This window comes from Labrus mixtus, chromosome 3, assembly GCF_963584025.1.
Source record: "Labrus mixtus chromosome 3, fLabMix1.1, whole genome shotgun sequence".
Taxonomy (NCBI): Eukaryota; Metazoa; Chordata; class Actinopteri; order Labriformes; family Labridae; genus Labrus; species Labrus mixtus.
The window spans coordinates 3,938,920-3,965,000 of NC_083614.1; the positions used below are offsets into that span (position 1 = coordinate 3,938,920).

The following is a 26,081-nucleotide window of genomic DNA, read 5'->3' on the forward strand; positions in this document are numbered from 1 at the left end:
TTTTGTCATTGGCTCAGTATTTGTGTCCTTGTCACGTTAAAAACATTTTTTTTCCCATCTTTTCCAAAAGAACAGCGATGTGGTACAAACACCTCTCAGTGTGTAGAATAAACCAACAGAGATGATGTGAAGCAGACGTCCACAGCAGGAGAAGATCAAGATCAGAGAACAAAACAAATCTCAATATAAATGATGCAGAAATCAGTGTTTGATGGGAACCAATCACGTGGCAGAGAACAAGGCTTTGCTTGTTCACAGAGACGCAGAGGAGCGCGGCGAGCTCCGACGGTCTGCCATTACCATCCAGCCGCCAGGCGACACGATTGTACTGTCAATGTCATCGACGGACTTAATGGGAACCCTAGACAGACCACCTAATCAGGGGATCAATAGTCTGACTTTGAGCAGCTGAGGACATCAGCCTCTGTCTTTCTCATCACGCAGCCTTACAAGTGAAGCGTCTCAACGCCCCCGGTTCCCGAGCGGTATAATCAGAGTACACGAGGAACTCCGTTTTCATACACGTTCTGCTGAAACATCTCCAGCAGTAAAAGCATCAACATTAATCTGAGTTATCAACTAAACTCAAATCAAAACCTAACAACCCGGCGCTGGATAGCCTAGTGGTTATGTCGAGCGCCCCGTGTACGGACTCCGTAGTCCTTGTCACAGCAGACATGGGTTCAAATCCGACCCCATTTTCTCTCTTCAACTCTACTGTCTCACAAAGGCAAAAAATGGCCCCGAAACTAACAAAAACACAAAAATCTTCCTTCTAAGTATTTTTAGCTTTAAGCTAGGCATGCATGGTAATAAGAGGCTAATGGCGCTGAAATCTTCCCAGTTCAAGGCGGAATATTTACGCCGTTGTCACGTCTCATCTGAATTGGGAATGAGGAGGGGCAAAATGGTTTCCTCTACACTTTACTTCAATAATGCTGAGAGCATTGAGAGTGTTGGCAATGTGTAAGGGTAAAGACGAGAGGAGGGAACAGAGCTGTGTGTGCGCGCATGTGAAGATGTGAGAGAGTCAACTGCTCTTGAAATCAGCTCTCGATGTCGTGCTCTGCCTCTGGTCACTTCCTGTCAACACCTTTGTACACTTCCTGTCAGCACCTTTGGTCACTTCCGGTCAGCACCTTTGGTCACTTCCTGTCAGCACCTTTGGTCACTTCCGGTCAGCACCTTTGGTCACTTCCTGTCAGCACCTTTGGTCACTTCCTGTCAGCACCTTTGGTCACTTCCTGTCTGATCGGACTCAAAGCCGTTTGTTTTCACTTCCTGATGTTGTTTCCTCCTCTCTCTCTTCTTGCTTGTGTTCTTACTCTCTGATGTACATCACTTTGGATAAAAGCGTCTGATAAATGAATCGTAGATGAATTAATTGTTTAAAGAGCTGTGATCTTTTTTTGAGTATTTTCAGTCCTTCGACAGCAGCGACTCGTGGTTATTTCTAAGTCTGGAGACATTTCATACAAATCATTTGTGATGTTATAGGTTCTGTTAAAAACAGAAACCTGAGTGTTGTGTTTATTTATGGTTAAAGTAAAATGGCGTCAGTTTCATGGGCACCCCGGATTAATATCCACTGACTTCTTTGTGTCACAAATAAAAAACACACACGCTCATAAAACTTACAAAATGTGACCCAGCCGTCTCCCACTGAGAGTTTTTTAGAGACAGAGAGCACTGACACAAACACAAAGAGAATTGGATGCACTTCCCTAGAATCCCTAGGGGATCATCTCTGCTGAACTCGTAGGACTTCAGCTGTGTGCTGCGATGCGAGGGGGGGTGACTTGGGCCACGATGAGGATCAGATGTGGAGCCGGAGCCGGAGACGCCGGCTACTGGTTTCAGAGACGCTCAGTGCTGCGGCTCCTCGTACCCCTCAGGCTGAGCTGAGGCAGCTGGCAACAAACTCTCTGTTAAGTCACTCTGCTTCATAATTAGGAGTCACAATCATAAGGCTGCTTCTGCCCTGAGGGCTTCAGACACATCAAGGGGAGGAGAGGAGGGTGCAGGCAGAGGAGACGAGAGGAGAGATCAAAACGCAGACACACAGATATCAAATGAGGAGGAACAGTGAAGAAGAATGTGTGTCAACACTTAATGAGTTACTGTTGCTGCATCGTCATAAAAACATGGAGGATGTACACCTTCTGAAACAAAGAAAGAAAACTTCAAAGTCCAAGAGGAAGTAACCTACCGGAGCACGCTTTCACCCTTAAAGAGACACAGACACCCCAAACACACGTAGCCCAGCTTGTGACCAACTAGCGGCTTAAAATAAAAGAGCCGTGCTGGAATACATTTCACATGTTGCTAAATAATACTAACATACGTACCGGTGGGCCGTGCTAGCTAGATGCTAGCTTGTCGAACATGACCCGTGTTTTAGCCTGTTGCTAACGGGATGCTAACAGTCGGGTTAGCATGCAGTATGTACATTTAGAGTATTTTGTAAATGAATTCAGTCAGCCAATAAAAATAAGACAGAAAATCAGACCATCAGTTTAGCAGATATTTTGTTCTGACCTCGAAACCTTGATTTGTTACACCGTGTCCTAAAAAGCTTGCCAGCGGTGGAAATATTTTCTTCTCTGAGTCTCTGTGTGATCGAGCCCTGAGTCTGACACCGAGCCTGCAGCAGAAGTGTCAGACATTTTAAATGACTGTATGGATTTAGCCAATCTGGTCGCTGGTCTCGTTATAGCTCGTTTATAGCTCATAAAGAATCTTTAATATTTTATAAGCAGCTGAAAAAGCCCTCACAGGATCTCTGAATCGCTGTGAGAAACGCTTCAGTGGCGCCCTTCTCCTTCATCCGCTGCTGCTCCATACTGTTGCAGCTTGACATCTCAGAAACCTCAGAACTCTGACGGCTGTGACCGCTCTCCGAGCCTCCTGTCAATCACTCTAAACCTCTCAGCAGCTGTCCGTCAAACTCACCCTCCCCCTTGTTGTCCCGGCCCTGAGGTCCTTCAGATAATGCAGCCTCGCTCATTAGGCATGCGGTAGATTAATTAAAGTGATAAGAGAGGAGCAGGGTCACTATTCTTCTCTGTTGTCATTGTCAAGGTGAGAGGAAACAAACAAAGGCAGAGCATTAATGTGCACAGGATGGATCCTGTCACCTCGTTTGACTGAACACGGCCTGATTCTGCCTCAGAGCTCTTTTTCTGAGGAACGTGAAAGGCAGCTGAATGATCTCTGTCACTACAAAGCAGCTGGTGAAAATGGGTTACTTGTTGTTGACCTGCTCATAAAGAAGAAGAGTAATGAGCAGGATTAAAGAGGAACACAGCTTAAAGACGCTGGAGTGACTTTAATCCTGAAGCTCCAACCTTTTAGTACTGGCTTTAGAATAAGACATCAATTTAAGAGCGTAGTAAAAGAGGAAAGAAAAGAGCAAAGCACTTGTTCCATCCCTCCTAATCCCGTCTTCAAAGCAGGACCTGCAGCAGGAGGGTGCAAGAGGGAGAACCGTCGTACTCCTCTCCAACTTAATATGCAGGGTTCAGCAGAACCACTGTGAGGGGGGAACTTTATCTTTAAAAATGTTAAAACACATTGTTTTGTATCTAATGTTTGCAGTGTTTTAAATGCATATTGTTATGACACTCAAAATGATAAGTTTACGATTTTATGAATACCTGGGGGGTGTTAGGGTTAGGGGGGGTCAAAACTCTTAGGACACGGTGTTTGGCATTTGTTTGCTTTTCCTGATTTTATTTTGAAAATAATACTCATAGGAAATGTGTTGTTGTCAGATTATCTATCACATCACGGTGATGGCCGCTGGTCCGAGGATTCCTGGCCCCAACAGACTCCAGAATGTAAAGAATGAAATGCATTGTCATCAAAGTAAAACGGGGATCTGCTTCAACATGACTTATGACTTTTTTAATCGATAATCTTCCTGGAAAGTGGCCAGAAAAAAAAGCTGCAGAAATATGCAGGAATGGTTTCATCCACACTGCAGAGGGAAATATTGATTGAAAGTTTTTGTCAGGCTACACATGAAGCTGTGATGTATGTGTTCTTCTGCAGAGCGCCCTCACTGTTGATAGAGCTGTCCTATTTGGTGTTTGCTGTGACATATGAGAGGACTACAGGATCTACATATATATATAACCTGCTCCCTCTCTCTCGGCGAGCTGACAGCATCATCTGTCACACATCGGATCAAAGAGGAAAAATCCAAAAATCCCAAAATCCCCACAGCGACACAAGTTTTCAGAAGCTAAGAAGCATGCAGACTGTTGAGGACAAACCGTTGTCAGGCGTACACACCCTTCTTAATGAAGGGGGGGGGGGGGGGGTCACATGAGATGTGATGAAACTGAGCCGAGATGTGATGTGTCTTTAATTTTCCTCTGGTTGTTCGTCATCTGATCTAAAGTAAAATGTCTCACACTGACAAGAACACACAGCGCTAACAAGCTAATTAAAACAATTACAAACGTTTCCAAACGAAAGCAAATCAATTCAAAACCGGCTTCGGAGGAGTTTAAAAGAGAGAAACCAAAAGCACTGGATAAAGTCAGTCGTGTGTTGAACAAACAGGTCGACTCGTTTGGTTTAGATTGAGTATGTTTAGTGTCTGAAGAACGTTCAGTGCTGATAATCACTTCAGGGTAGCCCCCATGTTTCGGGTCTCTGTGGAAGAGGAACTCGGTCGAGTCAGAGACTAGAAACAGACGAGTGAAGACGAGAACGTAAAAGAGGAAAAGAGGAAGTAACTTAGAGAGTTTAAAGCAATGTTGTTATTGTCCTTGTGAAGCCTGGCAGCATGTCGGCAGGCCTCAGAGTTCACTATGATACAGATGGACTCTTAGAGCTACTGGTGGAGCTGTAAGGGCGGGGCGGGGTAGTGCAGGGCAGGGCGGGGCGGGGGTAAACAGTTCTGGGCTGTAAGATGTGAAGTACTGTTGGTGAATGGGGCAAGAGGAAAGAGACAGCATGGGGGGGAGATGTTCACCAGGTTAGCAGCAGAGGAAGAAGAAGATGAATCATGTGTTGTTTTGGTTCAGAAGTGGGTGCGGTTGTGGCCCTGCCCCGCCTTCCCTTTGTGGTGGCCTCCCTCTCTGTGGCCGTGCCTCTTGTGCTTCCTGTGCTCCCTCTGGCCCTTGTGGTGGTGGCGCCGGTAACGGGAGACTCTCCGTGCTGGTGGAGCAAAAACAGAGAGGACGTGAGAGACAGTGAATGAAAAAAGAATGGCAGAAGGTTATTCAGACTTTTATCAGAGATGGATGAAAGGCTGGTTTTTGAAAAGTGATGTAAGAGACAGATGAATCCCTGACAGGCATCAGAATCATTCAGACAGACAGGAAGTGAGGTGAAACCAGGTAAAAGTGGAGGGAGTCGGGATCAAAGAGCACTGAGGGAGTCTGTCTTATCTCCCGTTCAGGAGAGTGGATGCACACTGAGCTACATCCACCCACTCACAGCCTCAGCTTCAGCTTGTTCCTGGGAGGCTCTGCCACATCAGGCTGCTCTGTCCCTCACTGCAACTTAAAGAAATGTCTACTTTAATTAACGATACACCTAACGGGGGCGAGGGGACGATTCAGGAGACGCAGACTCACATGAGGGAGACTCGTCTCTCTGCAGGCAGCAGCTCACTGATTGGTGGAGAGACTCGCTACAAACCTGCAACTCTCCAAGCTGGCTCGCAAATATTTACGTATACCAGGAATGTGTATGCGCTCTGTTGGATGTTCTCATCAGCAGGTCATATTGTTAATAAAAAGAGAGCTGCACTCGACCCTGATCAAGCTGACAGACTTGTGTTTCTGATATATAAGTCGTCCTCTTGGATCGTCAACAGGCTGTTTGGTTTGTGTCTCATTTTATGGCTGCGGTAAAATTAAGTAATGGGGGGGGAAATATAAATACGACCATGAGAAATGCTGCTGTCTGCTAACCCACTCTGTGAAAATCCTCTTTGTGAAAAACTCACATTTTATGCAGATGATTTTTGGCCGCTCCCACTTGCCGTTGGCACGACACCTCGCAGTGGGCACATGGCGCTGCAGGAAGCCGTCGGCACACTGGTAGCGCACCACAGAGTGGATGTCATAATGGGAACGCTGTCGGCCAATCAGGAAGGCGTTATCCACAGTGGGTGGGTCTCCACAGAGCACTGTTGGGACATAGAGAGAGAGTAGCTTGTGATTATTTTTGATTTAATATTCACATTAAGCCAAGTTTTTCTGTAGTTTTTCTGTGCAGCTGATCCCTTGTTTGATTGTACATGCAGATACAATATAACGAGTGTCCTTGATTGAAATGTCAGGACTGTTTTTCAACTCACAGCACCGATGTGAAAATGTGGACAAAGCTGTGCAGGACAGCGTGTCCGTCAGTGAGTAGGTGGTTGTCAAAGTAACACTGACACTTAAAGAAATGTATGCACAGGCTGAGATGGAGAGAGGGCTGACACTCTGGTCGGAGACTGACAGGACGGACGAACCTCAGGGAGACACTCAAAAAAACAATTTCACAGATTCTTGAACTTTCCTGTCAGAGGGCGCCGGTCTCCCCGAGGAGACAGCAGGTGAGTATGTAGTACCTCTGAGAGTCCCTAGGGGGCAGTGCTGTGATTGAATAACAACAGCTGTCTCTGCAATATGTCAAGATTCTGAGTCGGCACTTTGAATTGCACTTCCATCTTCAATAACCTTTGACTTAAAAGATGTTATAAGCTTTTATTACTCGCTCCAATAAACGGCTGATTACCTCATGATGAAAAAGTGAGTGGTGAAAGATGCTCTCTTGTTAGTTTTAAAGTGCTTTTATCTTTTTTTCTGAGAGCTCCTTCAGTTAATTAAAACGCCCAAAGCATTTATTCTAAGGTCACATACAATTTCTCTAACCCTAATATGTGTCTCTAGTCTGTCTACAAACCAGAGGTGGGACAAAGTCATTGCTTTGCAAGTCACAAGTAAGTCTCAAATCTTTGGTCTCAAGTCCCGAGTCAAGTCCCAAGTAAAGACAGGCAAGTCTCAAGTTGAGTCAAAAGTCCTAACCTTTGAATTTCGAGTCCTGAACAAGTCATTACCTCTCTTCACCAAATTAAATGCCATTTTAACAGAGTAATAATTTTTTACAGTAACACAAATCATGATTGCTTATTTGATTTTATTTAGCCTACTTCTTAAAATAAAATAACAGTACCAGTGTGACTGACTCTGTTTTGTTTATTTTTTCCTAAATTCTGTTTTTTCCATTTTTATTTGACTGAATTCTGTGTTTGATGGTGTGTTCCATTAGATCAGATCACTGATTTGGGTCATTTTATTAGATCATGTCAGGAAATTGAGACATTTTTAAATATAAATTAACTCGCCTTTATTTATTTTCTAAAAGGTAGTATGCCTAGTGCCCAGGCCACCCTTGCTCCCCCTTTTTTACAGTGTGTGTGAAGACATTCCCAGACTACAGCAGGCTGTGAGATAACAGCCTACCAATTTTTGTCTTAAGTCCAAGTGAAGTCATGAGTCATTGGTGTTGAAGTCCAAATCGAGTTGCAAGTCTTTCATGATTTTGTCGAGTCAAAAGTCATGAAATCTGTGACTCGAGTCTGACTCGAGTCCAAGTCATGTGACTCGAGTCCACACCTCTGCTACAAACCCCCCAATGATGAGAAAAGTCCATCCTCTCCGTCTTTTCTCTGCTCCACTTTTCAGAAAACGTGTGCTCAAACAAGCCGTTTGGAGATTTTCCCTTCATGACATCACAAAGGGTCCTCTGGATCCTTTCTGAAGTGTGAGCACAGCCATGAGCAGCTGTAAACACGATTTCACAAGGTCACAGAAGAACTACAAGATCACAGGAGAGAACTACAAGATCACAGCAGAACTACAAGATCACAGGAGAACTACAAGATCACGGGAGAACTACAGGATCACAGGAGAACTACAAGACCACAGGAGAACTACAAGATCACAGGAGAACTACAAGATCACGGGAGAACTACAAGATCACATGAGAACTACAAGATCACAGGGGAACTACACGATCACAGGAGAACTACAAGATCACATGAGAACTACAAGATCGCACTGGAACTACAAGATCACATGAGAACTACAAGATCACAGGGGAACTAAAAGATCACTACAAGATCACATTATTATTTTGAAATTCACCGAATGCTCTGTGCGTTTCCTTGTCTAACGTCCTGTTGATCTATTCTGTTTAGCTTGATGCGTGCTTGCAGCGAGCTCCGTCTAAAATAGACTTGAAGTATAAATGAACCTGAGCAGGGCAGACTCTGAGACGGACCGCTGTACGTCATGTGGAAACAGGAGCATTGACTAGAGCAGCAGCGAGCAGCAGCGAATGGTGCGACTGTGCGTGCACTCCCTCTACTTATAATTTGTCACTGTTTAACAAACGTCTTTCTGGGACAACAATTAGTAAGTAACAATAACTAAATGGACGTTCTGTTGGAAGGTTTCCCTTTAATGTTCGTCCTTTAATGGGATTCAAACACTTGAAAGCATTCACGAGAGGACCAATCAGCCAACAAATCCTTTTTAATCCCTAATCTTTGTCCTCTGCCTCTCTAATGACTTTATCTCTGATTAAAGTTTTAATTCCACACTTTATTTATTTGTTGTGGATAAAAAGATGCAAACTCCCTTTTCTCGTCTACTATCAGTGACTCAGCACTAATGGAAGGTTCAGGGTTTCCCACCTTTATACCCTGAATGATTTCTCTCAGAGGAGGAAAACAAGGTGAGAATGAAATGAAGCAGGGAGAGATGAAACTCAAACAGAGAGCTGCTACCAACAGACTCAACAGAACTCTCAAAGAAAGAGCTGCAGGGCTGCTTCTCCAACTGTTAGGCAGTGACTTTCAAAATAAAACACAAGTCTGATTTCCTGATTATGAAAAACCAAACGTTCAGCCACTACACACAGCATTGTGTGTGTCTGTTTTTGTGTTTTAAGCAGATGTCAATAATGTTCGTATAATAATGTCTTACATGGTTAATCGGGCTGTCACTTTTTCCAAAGATCTACTTCTAACGATTTTAGAATACCACACAGTAATGTTTCATTACTTCATTTAACCATATCCATAATGAGGATAAAACCAAAAGGACCATCACCGGAGACAAGAAATACAAAATAAAACAGGAAACACTAAAGATACAGGGAACTTAAGGCAACAGTAACAATTATTGCCGCCACTTTTTCATAAAAGCAACTTCGAACAAATTTAGGCGAACTTATTTTAAATACGGTTATTCACCAGAAACAAAAGTCTGTCAGCTTGATCAGGGTCGAGTGCAGCTCGCTTTTTATTTACAATATGACCTGCTGAAGAGAACAACCATTCAGAGCGCATACACGTTAAACAGATATTTGCAAGCCAGCTTGGAGAGTTGCAGGTTTTTAGCGACCCTGTGTCTCTCAACCAATCAGTGAGCTGCTGTCTGCAGAGAGGCGAGTCTCCCTCATGTGAGTCTGCATCATGTACGTTTACATCTCCTGAATCGCCCCGCTACAACGTTACTGTTTTCATTTACTGAGGTCAAGAGGTCATGCAATGGTCAAGTCACACTGAGAGCGCCCTCTGCTGGATCAAACTGTAAACTACCTCAGACGGTGTACTAGTTTGTTTATCAAGATAATCTTCACAAATTAAGCTGAAAAGCAATGAAAGTCAAAAGCTAATGCTAGGCTATAAAGGAACGACACCACGGTTCACCGACTTCAACGTCAGCTCCACGAAGCTTCCAACCAGACGAGGTTCCATCTTCGGCGAGATGACGTTTAATGTTAACGACAAACCCTGCAGTCCTAGTTAGCTACTTGTTAGCAAACGGCTTTTGTTAAACGTTGGTAAGAAGCTCCAAAATTCACAAGTGGGGCACGCCCAGATGTATTTTAAGCCGTATAATTGAAAATGTTTTCAAAAATCCTGTAGACTTCAAAACGATGGAACAGGAAGTACTTAACTTCTAAATCATTTCAAGCGGGCGAGAGAACCGGTTCAGATAGAAATGATTCTACCTGAGCTGAAAAGCCTCTGCATGTTTCTAATAAGCTCACATTCAGAAGTGTATAAGAGGGGTAAAGGTAAATGAGATCAGGTTTCAGATTTAGATTATTGTGACGAGTATCAGAAACAGTCTTCAGCCTCTGAGCCCCTCTAGTCCGGTCTGGATAAACCCAAAACAGAACGAGTAAATGTCCTGAAATGATTCCATTATTTTGAAGGGTTATGCACAGACCCTGTGACATACTCAGATGACGCAGGGATTATTACTCCCCTGATGGCCATCCTGCACTCATTTTGTGTTAACATGACCTAAACTAGTATAAAAAACACTCAAAAATCTAAACTGAACTCAGCATCGGTGTGACCCCTGAACCTGTTCCCCTGGAGACAAGGTGGTCGTAGCATGGCGTTCTGTGTGTGAGTGACAGACGCAGGGTGTTTTCTAACATCCAGTCTGTCTGCAGCGCCTCGGTTTAGTGGCAGTCGGAGCTGAATGAGAGGAGAGTGTCTCCTTTATCTTCTATGTCTGTCAGATGTTTTTACAGCTGCTCCAGTTTAAAAAAACAAACATCTTATTGTCGTCTATTTTCCTCCTCACCAGCTCACCAACTGAAAGTGAGCGCTCATCCTTCAGCTTTGACCCCCAAGCAGTAATGTTAAATACATCCACCATCTTGTTTCTGACCGGGTGTTTGCAGCCCGTTTTGAGACAACCTAGGGGTGCGTTCGAATTGTCCCTCCTATCTCCTTTCACTATACACTTTACCTTAACCCAGGGAAAACGTCATGAGGTTAAGGAAAGATGTTAGGAGAATTCATAAAGGATTTAGGGAAAGGCGATCTCGTTGCTCTGACTATCTGTCCACATTTCCACTAGGCCACGTGATTAAATGTGACAGGCCGGCGGAGGTTAATGACCTGGGTCTGCCGTGGTGAAACTACAATGTTCTGAAAAAGCTGAAAGTGAGCGCTCATCCTTCAGCTTTGACCCCCAAGCAGTACATGTATGTTAATTACATCCACCATCTTGTTTCTGACCGGGTGTTTGCAGCCCAGTTTGAGACAACCTAGGTCCCGGTACAGGTCAGAGGCCCGGTGGTTGGGGGCCATTCCTTTAGCAGACAGTTAATCATCCAACCCACCCTTCTAAAGCCTCAGGCAATGAGCACATCCTCACAAACATCCAGCCTGATTTAATATGAATGAAAAGGTATTTCCCTCACAATCATGGCGTTGCACCACCTTTGATGTTCACTGTCACAAGTCCCCAGCATGCAGCTCTCCTCTGACCATAATGAGTCAGATTTAATCTCCGCCATCTTTTCATCTCCTCCTCTCTCCACCCCGTCAGCCTCTGAGTAAACTCATGTAATGTCTTTTCTTATCAGCTCCATGCTGTGTGTTCTCTGTCTGCTCTCTACAGCTCACAGATCATGTGACCTGTTGGTCTGCTCATCAGCAGTGAACAGGTGATAACAACAACATGTCAGCTTAGTGGATATCTTCATCAGTCCTCCAGGGACCATCAGGGCGATGGATGGACCTTTATTCCCTGTGATCGCTGCACGACCATAGACTGTCTGCACGCCACCTCTACTATCTCTGTGCTCTAATGAACCTGCTGCTGCATGTTTCCTGTTCTCCAGTATGTTCTTCTCCACTCTTTAGTTCACATTGAGATTCTCTTCAACTACACGTAGCATTGATACAAACACACATATTCTCATTATAGCGCCGTATAGACTTGTCGACTTGTGTGCTACTTCCACATCGTTCTTCTATCAGCGATAGTCTCCTGCTGTGAGGTGCATGTGTGAACAACCAGATCAGGAGAATATCTGGAGCAGTCTTCCCAGACTATCTAGATATTTTCAGGAGTGCAGATGTGAAAACGGCTTGAGAGCGTGTGATAGTTGTTCTATTTCATAAAGCACAGGGTTTCTTTAACCCACTTGGTATGAGAGGGTGGATGAAGGCTCTTCCATTGCATCAAAACAGCACGCCATGCTAGTAAATTAAGAAAAGCTACAAGGTCAGCAAAATGACAGGGCACTGCATGGTCAGCATGTTGTCATCTTGTTTCAGTGTTAAGTAATTCATGTTAACAGATTAAATGAACACTTATCTCCTATCGACCAACAGGGTGCCCCCCTGCACAGCCCAACTGCGTTCTCAGGGGCCGGTCGGTTGCAGGAACAAACCGTGGCACACTGAAAATGACTTTACTGTCACTTTATAGCGCGTTAACAAAAATGTGGAAATGCTTCAAGAATTTGTGTATCATCTTTATCTCTTTCATATTTGTTCTACTCATCTCGTATTATCCTAACTCTTAAAAGTGAAGGACTCTAACGTCACAGTTTGATCAATAAAAAGTCAGAACGCTTGTCACACAGCTCAGGGTCTCCTGAGTCTCATCCATGCTTTTAATAAATCTGTCTTTGTTGCATTGCTCATAAGTCTGACCTGTATGCAAATGTGCTGTAAAAATAAGCTCTAATGGGCTCTCTCAGAGGGGAATGTGATGGTCGGACTCCGGCTCAGAGCAGCTGCAACAGGGAACACAGAGGAGCCAACAATGTAAATACTGGAACGTCTCCAGCGTGGGTTGAAGTTTTCTCCGCCTCAGGAAATGCTCCACCTCATTTTAAAAAGAGCGTTTGGCAGAGCTGTGACATGAGAGGTACGTGGAGGGCTTTTTAAAGACGAGCTGGAGGAAGAAACGAGGACAGAGGGAAGAGGTTCAGAGCTAATCTCTGCAGAGAACCACATTTAATATAAATGCTGTCTGTGCTGTAACACAATGAGACTTCATGCTGTCTGTACTGCAACACAATGAGGCTTCATGCTGTCTGTACTGCAACACAATGAGGCTTCATGCTGTCTGTACTGCAACACAATGAGGCTTCATGCTGTCTGTACTGTAACACAATGAGGCTTCATGCTGTCTGTACTGTAACACAATGAGGCTTCATGCTGTCTGTACTGCAACACAATGAGGCTTCATGCTGTCTGTACTGCAACACAATGAGGCTTTTCATGCTGTCTGTACTGCAACACAATGAGGCTTCATGCTGTCTGTACTGTAACATTCCCTCTCTGGCCTGCACTCTCACTGCTCCAGGACTAAACGGGTCTGAGCATGGTTATCTCTAGTAACGTCGTAATATAACACATGAATGGCTTCATGTACCGTGCTGAAAGTGGAAGGAAGTGTACAGAGCTTGAGCACAGATCCGAGCACTCACACCGGTCAAACGAGCTGGACTTTGAGGGTTTGCCCTTACTCTCTCCTTATTTCTTTTTTTCAGCCTTCTCTATCCAGCTTCTCTGCCTCCTCACCATCCTGTCAGTCCTTTTATTCACTTTCTGAAGTGTCTATAACCACATGCAGGTCTCTCCTCTCCTCCTCCACCTGGTTGCTCTCACCTGTCCCCTTCTTGCAGACGTAGGGCAGGTTGTAGTTGCAGGGCACATCGTTCCATTTGCCGTTCTCGTGAGCGATCATCACCACGCAGTCTTCTCCTCCAGCGAAGAAGTTGTCAGGCTGGTTCTCACGCCAGTTCTCATATTGCTGCACAGACACAAACACAGAAGCAGAAGTACTGTGAGAGAAATCAAAACCACCAGAAGTTTTTAAACTTCAAGCATCATAATGATTCTAAACACCAATCAGTGATCACGTCCACTTTCTCACAATCATAAGTCGTTTCTGATCCTCCTTCGTTCATCATCATCCTACCTCTAAATAGTAAAGCTGTGTACCTGAGACAAGCTGTCATTATCAGAGGAAGAGACAAACTACTGATGATTATCTCAAGGTCAAAGGTCAAAGACAATATTTAGCTGGAAACACGTTGGGTTAATAAATATTTCTCCTCTTAGCAAACTGTAGTTCAGGATGTTTCCAGCTATGACACTGAGCTCTTTTTCCAACAGTTTGTCTGTGACTTTAAACTTCACTAGTCAACATCTGACTGAGACACTGAACACTCACTGACATGATTCCATTTCCTGTTTAATTTAGTCTCTTTCTTACTTCCTGTTGTTTCCCTTGTGTGTATTTCTTTAAGTTTAGTCTTACTGTTTCCTGTTTTATTTTGTAGTTCTTATCCACGTGTTTCTCTATATCCTGTGTGTATCGGTTCCAGGGCTATCATTTTTTATTCATTTATTCAAACCTGGGGGAGAAAGTTTCACATTCAATCTGTAATGAGCCGTTAAAGTTCTAAACATTCAGTCTATCAGCACATCGCGACACACTCGGCCGGTTCTCACCAGCTCCATCTTGTCGGTCCACTGAAAGTCGTCCTCCACTGTGCGATCATTCAAGCCGATCCAGGTGTTGTCATGGCTCAGACCTGAGGGAGAGAAATACAGGTAAAGAAAACAGAGACAAAGAGGAAGTAACCAACCAAATGTTTAGGAAATGGTTAATAAAAAAGTGATAATTTGTGCTTTACAATAAACTACTATTTTGCAGGTATGATGAGGACTAATCAAAAACATGAAGCCCTTGTTTGTTAGGGCAAATTAACTGTTGCAAAAAAACTGGAGTAACAAGAGGAGGTACATTTAAGGAGCGCAAGTCCTAGATAGAACAAGAGAAAAACTGTTTGCTTTCATTCTAAGTCTTTTAACATTGTACAACTGGCACCACAGGTCAGTCACCCTAGACCCGCTAAACTGACCTTAACGTTTTGGACGCCCTTCGGTTTGTCAGATATGAGAGCAGTTATCAGGGCTAGAGAAGTGGTTCAGGGGGGGGGGAGGAGGAGACAGCTCTCTACAATGTTTAGAATTTAGACTGCAGTACCCATTTTAAACACTAGGGGCCTGATTTACTAAAGGTTTGCATGTCTTAAAACGTGTGCAAACTTGATACCACCAGCAAAAAAAGTGCTATCTGATCTACTAACGGCGCGCAGTGAGGATTGCGTCTTTCAAATGAGCAAAACAACACACATTGACCATTTAGTACGTTTGACTTAATGAATATGCAATATGGAGCGTTTCTGCCCTAACGTGCAAAATACTGGGAGGAGAAAATGCAAACAAGTTAAGTTAGTACACGCATTGCGATTTACCAAACCTGACAAGAATTGCGGTGATAGTGACGGTGTCTGTATTTAACACCTTTGAAAGGAACGTGCTAACCCAGGAGACCAGTGTTACACACAACAGGCTGCTGTTATTGAAGTTAGGAGGAGACATAGGCTCAACAAAAGAAGGCATAATGATCGCGTTTTTCCCCACAAGTGTTTACATGTTTCAAATGACAGAAAAATAAATGGCATGCATTTATTTTTTTAATTTGATTCAATATTCTAATCATTAAGGAAGAGAAACACCTGATTAAACTACAGGCTATTGTTGCCAAAGCCTACAGCCAAAGAAAACTGAACATCCACAGCCTCTGAATTCTATCGAATTTCAACATTGACATTTATGTCTTCCTATTTCCCTCTTTTCGGCAACATTATATTTTAAACAGGGATTTCCTTTTTCTCTGGTCTCTCGTCTCTTCCCCAGCTCGCCCCCTCCGGTGCGCTCCTCTCCATAATGCGCCCGTCACCTCCCTCTAAAGCCTGCTGCTGCTACTCTGTAGGACGCTTGGATTGGGGTACCTCGCCACTGTTTGTACCCCCGTCTTCGATACCTCTCTCCAGGGCATTTATGTCCGATCAGACACAGCGCTGACCAGCTGTCTGGAGCACAACAACGGCCCGTGTGTAGAGCGCCCGGTCCACAGAGGACACAGTGCGCACCTCCTGCGCAATGTATGACACTTCATTCTTAAGATGAAGGGAAGAAAAGAGAGGCCCTGTTTAATGCAGATGTTTTCTTATAACCAAAATGTTCTTTGTAATATTCAGATTTATCTCCTATAACTCAAAAGTATTGTGCGTTTATTTGCCTCTCCCACTAATACCTATTTTGCGCTTGCAGTCATCCTGCTTTCTGTCCAAACTCTCTGTGATGTAAACCAGAGAACACGCAAAAGCCTGACTTAAATACTACCTCCTCCACAAGGTTTGCACCTGTTGTCATTCACGCAAAATTTCTTAGTAGATCACCCGCAAAACGCCCACCAACCAAACGTGCAAACTTTTGGAGTGAACACACAATTTAGTACTCTTTAATTGGGAGCTTAGTAAATCTGGCCCTAGGTGTCCTTTGAACTATTAGATTGCTCATTGTTACATGTCGGTGTTCTTTGTGCAACAAGGTCTGAACTTGAGGCCTGACTCAGGTTCAACAGCAGCAGAAAAGCAGTCAGAGATCTTCCCTCTGGTCTCAGCTGAAACAGGAAGAACGTAGTTTGACTGTTTTTTTCTGATTCTGAAGCAGAGATGAGATTTCTGTTTGGTTTTCTGTGTGAAACAGAAACATCACTAAGGTTGTGTTGGGATAATCTAATTTGTGTCTGTGTGTGTACATCTCTGTGCAGGGTCTTACAGGCGTGTGTGTACATACAAGATTTCAGTGATGGTGTAATTAACTTCATTACCAGGCCCATTGATCGTCCTAATGGATCTGATCTCCTTACTGCTGGGTGGAGAAATATTCTGGCTAATTAAACGCACTTTTTGATAACTGTAACTGTATAGAAGAGGGATGGGAGTCACTTCCTGGCATCCGTCTGAGACAGAAGTTGGATTCAGGTTTACCGGGTTCCTCTGCTGAGGATCTGGACTCATTAAAACACATGAGGCTGTGGAGCTCTGGCAGAGGGCCGAAAGCTGAGAAGGAGATGAAAGTTTATCGGTGCACAAAGAGAGACTGTATGGATAACTCACCTAGTGTTTAAAATGGGTACTGCAGTCTAAATTCTAAACATTGTAGAGAGCTGTCTCTCCCCCCCTCCTCTCTAGAGTCGATGCTCACACAGGTCACCATGTGGTGGACTCTGAAGCTTCAGTGTTTATCCAGCTCTGCATGGGTCTGTAAACCTTTCTGTGTTCTAACCTCTCTGAACCACTTCTCTTGAGCGCTTCCATCGCTGCAACACCTGTTGGTTTGACCTGATAACTGCTCTCATATCTGACAAACCGAGGGGCGTCCAAAACAACAGAGAGAAGAAGCACAAAACGTATTTATTCAATCACGTTTTTGTCTTTTTAAGTTGATCTTTTTTCTTTTGCTCTATCTATGTGATGTCCGCAAAACAACCACTGTTCCTAAACAATAGTCTATTTGTTCAAGCATCATCTTCATACTGTTGTCTGACACTTATAACAACATCATGAGGCTACCATTGGCTGAAACAAATGCCTATGACAGATGCATTGCAGCCCATGTAACGGACCACATGTGTGCATCTAGTGGAGGGTTCAGGGGGCCTCCCAGATTTAGTGCCCAGGGGTTCTCTGCATTCTTACTCTGCACCCTTCACCCACCTCTGATGAAGTTCTGCTCGGGCAGGCTGTGGATGCTGGCCAGATGTCCGCTGTGCTCCCTGCAGTCCTTCTCGGCGTCCTCCCAGGTGTGTCGCCGGCTGAAGTACCTGTAGCAGTGGCCGTGGTACTTCCTCCAGGTGTGCTCGCAGCCCTCAGTGTCTGGGAACAAAAGGAGATAACCACAGTGATTATAGAAAAACCATGTGGGAAGAGAAATGTAGGTTTCTTACCTTAACAGTTGCCACATACAGAGGAACAGTAGTTGAACAGTGAAGGAGAAGGAGGATTAGGATTAAAAACAGATATAACTTCAGTAGAAGTTCTTTTTTGTATCCACACCCTTGTATCCCTCCTCCCTCTGTCCCTCGTCTCCTTTTTTTCTCGTTCTAAAATTCCTTTTGTGAATCTCCTCTCTGCCTCTTTCCATTCATCTTGGATTTAACTTTAAACCCCACAGCAGAGGCAAACTGGTGATGAAGCTCGGGCCGGTGTAAAGGCGTTATAATCTATTCAAATGACAACCACCCTTAGAAATAGCTTCCACTGTGCCGGCTTGGCAATGAAGCCCTGTCACAGTCCTGTCAGCATACTGCTCTCCCTCCATCCCTCCCTCCTCTCTCCCCTCCATCTTTGCCCTCACATCTCTGGTGTTTCACTCCTCATCTATCTGAAGGTTAGCCGTGTGACTGTGAACTTCACATTTCAAGTGTGACATGCGTCGCTTGTAATGTGCAAATGTGTGTTTTTCTTGAACTGCTGAAATGGATGTATATGTTGATGTGGTTCAGGCTCAATCTGTCAGCAAAGCCACCACCAGTTTTCCCCCTCCCCCTCCCCCCTGCAGTGTCTGAATCAGGGAAAAGACCTCTGCTTTTTCCTCCCACAAATCTGAAGCGACACCAGTAAATTGGGTGGTGTAAATTGGGCCGTATGGGGCCCTGCTTAGTATGCAGAGAGACGCAGTCTTCACAGTGGAAAGAAGAGGAGAGTCCATTATGAAAGCCCTTCTGTACTCTATCATGAAATAAGGGCCTTGAAACCTTCAAACTGCATTTAGAGTGTCCGTTTCTTTCATCCTCTGAAGCCTCCTTCATTCACTTTGTTGTTGAGGAACAATGCCTTGAAGTGCATGACGCTATTTCACCAAACACAATGAACGCACTCGTAGCAATGCTGCATCTTCCAGTGAAGCCGAATTATAAAACCTTATCATCAAAATTCTATTTAAAAGATGATTGTTTCCCCGTAGTCGACATAAAGACTGGACGAGCCAAAAACAAATAAACAGACATGCATGTTGTCTGCAGAGAGAGAGAGAGAAATAAGGAAAGAATAAAGAGCGATGTTACATGTGAGGGATTTATTTGGCCAGTCCTGCATCTGCTCCCCTAACATTTCTGGATAATTTCAGGAGGACTGAGATCCTCCTGATATGGTAGTGGACACATGCACCTCATAGCAGGAGACTATCCCTGTCAGTTCCAATTCAAATCTGACATTCAAAAACTCAGTCTCATATCTAATGCATATTATACAGTATATAACATAAACCTGTTTTCTTTGTTGCATATGTTGCAGATAAATTATGATCTTCCAACATGACTTAGTGCCATCCACAATTAAGCCCCCAGACAGGCTGTTAGGACGGTCTGTCCAGGGTCCGTTAGCGGCCTAGCTCCCTTTGCCTGTGTGTGTTCTGCATGGAAGCACAACAGAAGGAGAGAAGTGACATGAGCCGGATTGAGCTGCATATCTTGGAATAAAATGTAGAAATCCACAGTAAGAATAACAATGCTCTGCAGGCGCACCTGGCTCACAAAGGGAATGAGAGCTGACAGGGAGTGAGAACATTCGGTCTCTGTGAATCATTTGGGTGAGGGTACTTTACACAACACCAATGGCCACATCACAACCAATAGAAATCACTTCACAGCAGTTTACTGTGCACAGGGGTACAAGGCAAGGTCGCCCACTCGTCCAATCACATGCCGCAGCCCTCTGCCAAAAACAAGCCATCACAGGAATACAAGAAACCTGGAACATAAGCTCACTCTATATGCAGACGACAACCTGCTTTATCTGAGTAACCCATCCTCATCCCTCCCTGAAATCATTTACCTCATAATCACTTTCTCCCAAATCTCTGACTACACCATCAATTGGTCCAACTCCACCACCCTCCTACTGAACTTTAAAACATGGAGGACGATGGACGTGGTCAGCTGGCTGTCAGGCTGTTTGTTCTGTTTTACAGCTAAAAACAGAAAACAAGAAAACTCCTTGCTGAGAAAACGGATTATGAGAGCAGTTAGAAGGCAGACTCAGAGGACAGAACAAACACCTAGCTGTGGGAGTGTCACCCACCTGGGGGAGGGGTTACTGCCCTTTGTGATATCATGAAGGGAAACTCTCCAAACGGCCTGATTGAGCACATATTTTCTGAAAAGTGGAGCAAGCAAAAGACGGAGAGGATGGACTTTTCTCATAATTGGGAGGTTTGTAGATGGACTAGAGACACATGTTAGAGTTAGAGAAACATGGGGAAGTGGATTTTACATCATATCTGACCTTTAAAAGAGAGTAAATCTTCTAACTGACAGTCAGCTCAGCTTTTGTCGCTCTTATTAAAACATAATTTTAGAAGTGAGTTTGTTTCATGACTATTAAAAACACAAATCCCATCACATCACATTAGGTTCCAGATATTTCAAACAGTGTTAGCCTTAGGGCTAAGCCTTGATGGATTTCACTGAGCCAGATAACTGATGGTTTACTCACAGCAGAGAATTCAACAAACACACGAGTCGACTTATCACTTCTTTACATATGAAATGAGGTTTATAACACCGAACAGAACTTAAATCCACATCAGTCACATGAAATATGACAACATGAGATGAAGAATCTTCCTGTCAACCATCTGAAGAAACCTCATTTGCTCTGTGCTACAAACTTCAAGATAAAGATACTGTAGGTCACAAACATTAACTAAAAAAGTGAATCTCTCCCTTAGTGTGTTGGTCCAAAGAACAGGAAGGTTTGTTCCAAAGGTTTGTGAGGCTGCTGGACTGCTGCCTTCCTTCTGTAACCCTTCATGACCTCTGAACATTGATTGTAGTCTTTTGTGATTTGCTACATTTATTTGACCTCCCAGGTTGTCTTTCATCAAACCTGATGACCTGGAGACAACATTTCCCACTTGCAGCCTCCTCTTTGTATAGATAGGGCTTAAGAGAGAGCGGGGGGAGCTCGGTGTAGAGCCGCTACTCCTTCGCCTCGAAAGGAGTCAGTTGAGGTGGTTCATGCATCTGATTAGGATCCTCCTGGACGCCTCCCTATGGAGGTTTTCCAGGCACGTCCAACTGGGAGGAGACCCGGGGTAGACCCAGAGTTCCCTGGAGGGATTATATATCCTGTCTGGCCTGGGAACACCTCAGAATCCCTCAGGAGGAGCTGAAAAAGGTTACTGGGGAGAGGGAAGTCTGGGTTGACTTACTGCGCTTGCTGCCGCCCCCACCCGACCTCGGATAAGAGGAAGACAATGGATGGATGGATGGATGGATGGATGGATGGATAGATGGAGCCTCCTCTTTGTGGCTCACTGGTCAGAACTATTGTCTCAACAGAGGAACCTCATGACCTTAAATGTGTCCAGTTTAACTTCCCTTTGAGGCTGTCTTTTTAGATTTCATTTCATAATGAATTTCACACTCTTGAATATGAGCAATATCTACTTCCATTCAATGGGCCGTCTCCTCTCACTCACATCTAAACGTTTTTTTAAAACTCTCCATCCAGACTTTAGCGTCTGCTTGGGCACGGTATGGATGGCCAGTGTGACCGCGCCCTTAGAGAAACATGGTGAAGTGGATTTTAGCATCATATGTGACCTTTAAGTAACTGTTCAATTGAAATAATTGAACAGAGAAAAATACTGAATGGGAAGAAAGATATAAAGAGAGACTGATAAGGAAATAAAAAAAAGTCAGGTAAATAGAGAGATATAGAGTCAAAGAAGAAGAAACACAGACATACACGGTTTTTTAAAACTCTCCATAAAGATGAGCTGAAACCAGAGTGGTGGAGAGTGGAGAAGAACATACACGGACGTGCATGGAGATGGTAGAGGTGGCGGGATCACAGGGCATAAACGTCACCACCCCCTCCCACTAGCTCCAGGTGAATTCTCCTGATTATATCCTGCTGCGTTCTCACATCAGCTCACTCTGACTTTCTGCAGAATAAATACGAGGAGGCTGGAGGAGAAACTCAGTGTTCACACATGACGCTCAGCAAGAGAATATCAGATATCAATATCAGAGTTTTTCAGGACTTCTCTGCAAGGGGGGAAGCAGTATAACTGTTCTGCTGCATGTATTGGGCTGGACACCGTATTTGATCATGCCTATAAACCCCTCTATTTCAACCCTGCTCAGAACAGGCTGTTTCTGTGTCTGTACCTTTAAATATGTAAATGAGCTGTGTCTGACCACGCCCCCTCTCTGGGTGTCTCGGGCTTTCTCGCTCCTTGTGCTATTGTTTACGGTGAGAAGGCAGACTCAGAGGGCAGAGCAAACACCTAGCTGTGGGAGTGTCACCCAACTGGGGGAGGGGCTACTGCCCTTTGTGATGTCATGAAGGGAAAATCTCCAAACGGCCTGTTTGAGCACACATTTTCTGAAAGGTGGAGCAGGAAGAAGACGGAGAGGATGGACTTTTCTCATCATTGGGGGGTTTGTAGACGGACTAGAGACACATATTAGTGTTAGGGCGCGGTCACACTGGTCATCTGTACCGTGCTGTACTCAAGCACGATTGGCCTCCCCGCTGCGCCATTCCCACGCTGGACAGCACGGCCCACGGTCATACTGGCCAGGACTAACCGTACCTAAAAGCACGATTACATCTTGTACATAACGTCTTAATACAACACATGCACGCTTTATGTTATTATGAAGCGTGCTCAGTTTACAAACAGGCGGACGAGAGAGAGAGAGAAAGAGAAAAAGAGACGCGCAGTTGAGTCCGCGCGGACGCCCGCACATCGGAGAACAACACAAAGAACATGACAGCTACTTTGTGGCTTATATTGTGTCATTTAGTCAGATACAGACATGAAACTCTGGATTTCTCCATAATGAAGGCTGTCAGCGTTGTGTACCCGCGTGCTTGTGCTCGTGCATGAAGTGTACCGTGCCGAAGCACACCTCTCTGAAATGTGCCAAAGCCAAGGAAGTGTACCGTGCCTGAGCACGTTACGGAGCGGTCACACTGGCCAAACGAACTGGACTTTAGCGTCTGCTTGGGCACGGTATGGATGGCCAGTGTGACCGTGCCCTTAGAGAAACATGGTGAAGTGGATTTTAGCATCATATGTGACCTTTAAGTAACTGTTCAATTGAAATAATTGAACAGAGAAAAATAATGAATGGGAAGAAAGATATAAAGAGAGACTGATAAGGAAATAAAAAAAGTCAGGTAAATAGATAGATATAGAGTCAAAGAAGAAGAAACACAGACATATAAGAATAACAGACAACCCTCCCCCATACACCACCCCCCCATCTTCAACCTGTGCAGATTTCTCCTCCCACTCGCTGACTGTGAGGCTTTCAGCTCGACATCACATCAACCATTTGTATTATCAACACTTTATTAAAGTGTGTTCTTCTTCCTGTTTTCCCCTCTGTCAGACAGCAGGTTTGAATATTTGCACAGACTTGAGTGTCAAGAAAAAAAAGACTGTTCCCTTCTAGCTGACTGATGGAGTTGTATATCAACATCACAAGTGATTTTTCATCTGCTCTGCTTTTCTAGATCCTCTGAATGATGAAACATTTCGTTTGACGGTGTGTGTTTGTGTTTGTGCTGACACTCCCTCCTCACTGTGAGACTCTTTGAAAGCTGACAGCTCAGTGTGCTGTTTGTAAGGGGGCTGATAACAGCTATCCAGAGAGAGAGAGAGCAGCCATTGCAGAACTGTGCAGAAACATCCTGAGAGTTCACAGACACATGACCAAGAATGCATTCAAGGCAGAACTCGGCCGATACCATTTAATCAATCAAATTCAGAAGAGATCCATCACATTTAATAAACACCTCCTATCCAGTGACCCCCACTCCTACCAGTACAAAGCCTTCCAGTGCCAAGAGTTGAACCCAGATGAGAGTCCCCCCAGCTGGTACTGAAGCTCCGCCCACACACACCAGGGCTTTAGGACACACACCTTACAATCTGGCCCAACCAAATTATCTCAAAACCAAAAGACAATTATATCACATATTGGAAGGAAATCACCAAATCATAAAGTAAATTAGAATTCTATTTGACTCTGAACAGAGAGTACAAGCTGGCAGAGTACCTGAGCACAGTGAGGGATGTGAAACTATGGAAAACCATGACGATGTACAGACTGTGTGAGTGGCACAGCCTGGTCATAGAAACAGGCCGTCAAAGACAGAACTGGTTTCTAATAGAGGCCAGGCTGTGTTCACTTTGTCATCAAGGACAAGTGGAGACACAATACTACTTCAAAAAAACAACTACCCCCTATACTCCCAAACTACACAACTACCTCCTCTACTGCCAAACTACATGACTACCTGCTCTACTGCCAAACTACACAACTACCTCCTCTACTCCCAAACTACACAACTACCTCCTCTACTCCCAAACTACACAACTACCTCCTCTACTGCCAAACTAAACAACTACCTCCTCTACTCCCAAACTACACAACTACCTCCTCTACTGCCAAACTACACAACTACCTCCTCTACTCCCAAACTACACAACTACCTCCTCTACTGCCAAACTACACAACTACCTCCTCTACTCCCAAACTAAACAACTACCTCCTCTACTCCCAAACTACACAACTACCTCCTCTACTGCCAAACTACACGACTACCTCCTCTACTGCCAAACTACATGACTACCTGCTCTACTGCCAAACTACATGACTACCTCCTCTACTGCCAAACTACACAACTACCTCCTCTACTGCCAAACTACACAACTACCTCCTCTACTGCCAAACTACACAACTACGTCCTCTACTGCCAAACTACACAACTACCTCCTCTACTGCCAAACTACACAACTACCTCCTCTACTCCCAAACTAAATGACTACCTCCTCTACTCCCAAACTACACAACTACCTCCTCTACTGCCAAACTACACAACTACCTCCTCTACTCCCAAACTAAACAACTACCTCCTCTACTGCCAAACTACACGACTACCTCCTCTACTGCCAAACTACACAACTACCTCCTCTACTGCCAAACTACATGACTACCTGCTCTACTGCCAAACTACACAACTACCTGCTCTACTGCCAAACTACACAACTACCTGCTCTACTGCCAAACTACACAACTACCTGCTCTACTCCCAAACTACACAACTACCTCCTCTACTCCCAAACTAAACAACTACCTCCTCTACTGCCAAACTACACAACTACCTCCTCTACTGCCAAACTACACAACTACCTCCTCTACTCCCAAACTACACAACTACTTGCTCTACTGCCAAACTACACAACTACCTCCTCTACTCCCAAACTACACAACTACCTCCTCTACTCCCAAACTACACAACTACCTCCTCTACTGCCAAACTACACAACTACCTCCTCTACTCCCAAACTACACAACTACCTCCTCTACTGCCAAACTACACAACTACCTCCTCTACTCCCAAACTAAACAACTACCTCCTCTACTCCCAAACTACACAACTACCTCCTCTACTCCCAAACTACACAACTACCTCCTCTACTGCCAAACTACACAACTACTTCCTCTACTGCCAAACTACACGACTACCTGCTCTACTGCCAAACTACACAACTACCTGCTCTACTGCCAAACTACACAACTACCTGCTCTACTGCCAAACTACACGACTACCTCCTCTACTGCCAAACTACACGACTACCTGCTCTACTCCCAAACTACACAACTACCTCCTCTACTGCCAAACTACACGACTACCTGCTCTACTGCCAAACTACACGACTACCTCCTCTACTGCCAAACTACACGACTACCTGCTCTACTCCCAAACTACACAACTACCTCCTCTACTGCCAAACTACACGACTACCTCCTCTACTGCCAAACTACACAACTACCTCCTCTACTGCCAAACTACACGACTACCTGCTCTACTGCCAAACTACACAACTACCTGCTCTACTCCCAAACTACACAACTACCTCCTCTACTGCCAAACTACACAACTACATCCCTCCACCGAGTACTCCACCCCGACTGGTACCTTCATATCGGGCCGATGGAAGAGGTTACTGAAACCTGCAGATGCATTGTTACTGGGTCCGCTGCCTGCCATGACACACCTCCACGCACAGGCTGCACCAGCCTCCGTGAACCCCAATAGTGCTTTGACAAACGGGTGTGACCAGTATGAACATATGACGATCGGATCACCAGTGAAATAAACAGTTTCTCAAACCCTTAGGCGAAATGGACAACATGCATCCTCTTTTCTGACACTCTTCCCACCTGCTCAGTAAACGCTAATGTATGTGTATGAGAGAGTGAGAGAGAGTGTGTGTGTGCACGAGAGTGAGAGTGTATGCACAAGAGTGAGAGAAAGAGAGAGAAAGCGAGAGAGAGTGTGTGTACGAG

General features: G+C 44.6%; 1 protein-coding gene across 1 annotated transcript in view; it reads right to left on the minus strand.

Annotated features, from left to right (window-relative positions):
• Positions 1 to 2,341: 2,341 nt before the first annotated feature.
• The window catches only part of LOC132971999 (neurocan core protein-like), a 113,554-nt gene continuing 89,814 nt past the window's right edge, over positions 2,342 to 26,081 (minus strand). The window contains exons 12-16 of the mRNA XM_061034832.1: positions 17,422 to 17,580; positions 14,300 to 14,382; positions 13,451 to 13,595; positions 5,966 to 6,148; positions 2,342 to 5,169 (exon numbers count right to left, since the gene is read on the minus strand). Coding sequence (XP_060890815.1) covers positions 5,033 to 5,169; positions 5,966 to 6,148; positions 13,451 to 13,595; positions 14,300 to 14,382; positions 17,422 to 17,580 — 707 coding nt within the window. The 3' untranslated portion in view covers positions 2,342 to 5,032. The remainder of the gene's footprint in view (positions 5,170 to 5,965; positions 6,149 to 13,450; positions 13,596 to 14,299; positions 14,383 to 17,421; positions 17,581 to 26,081) is intronic.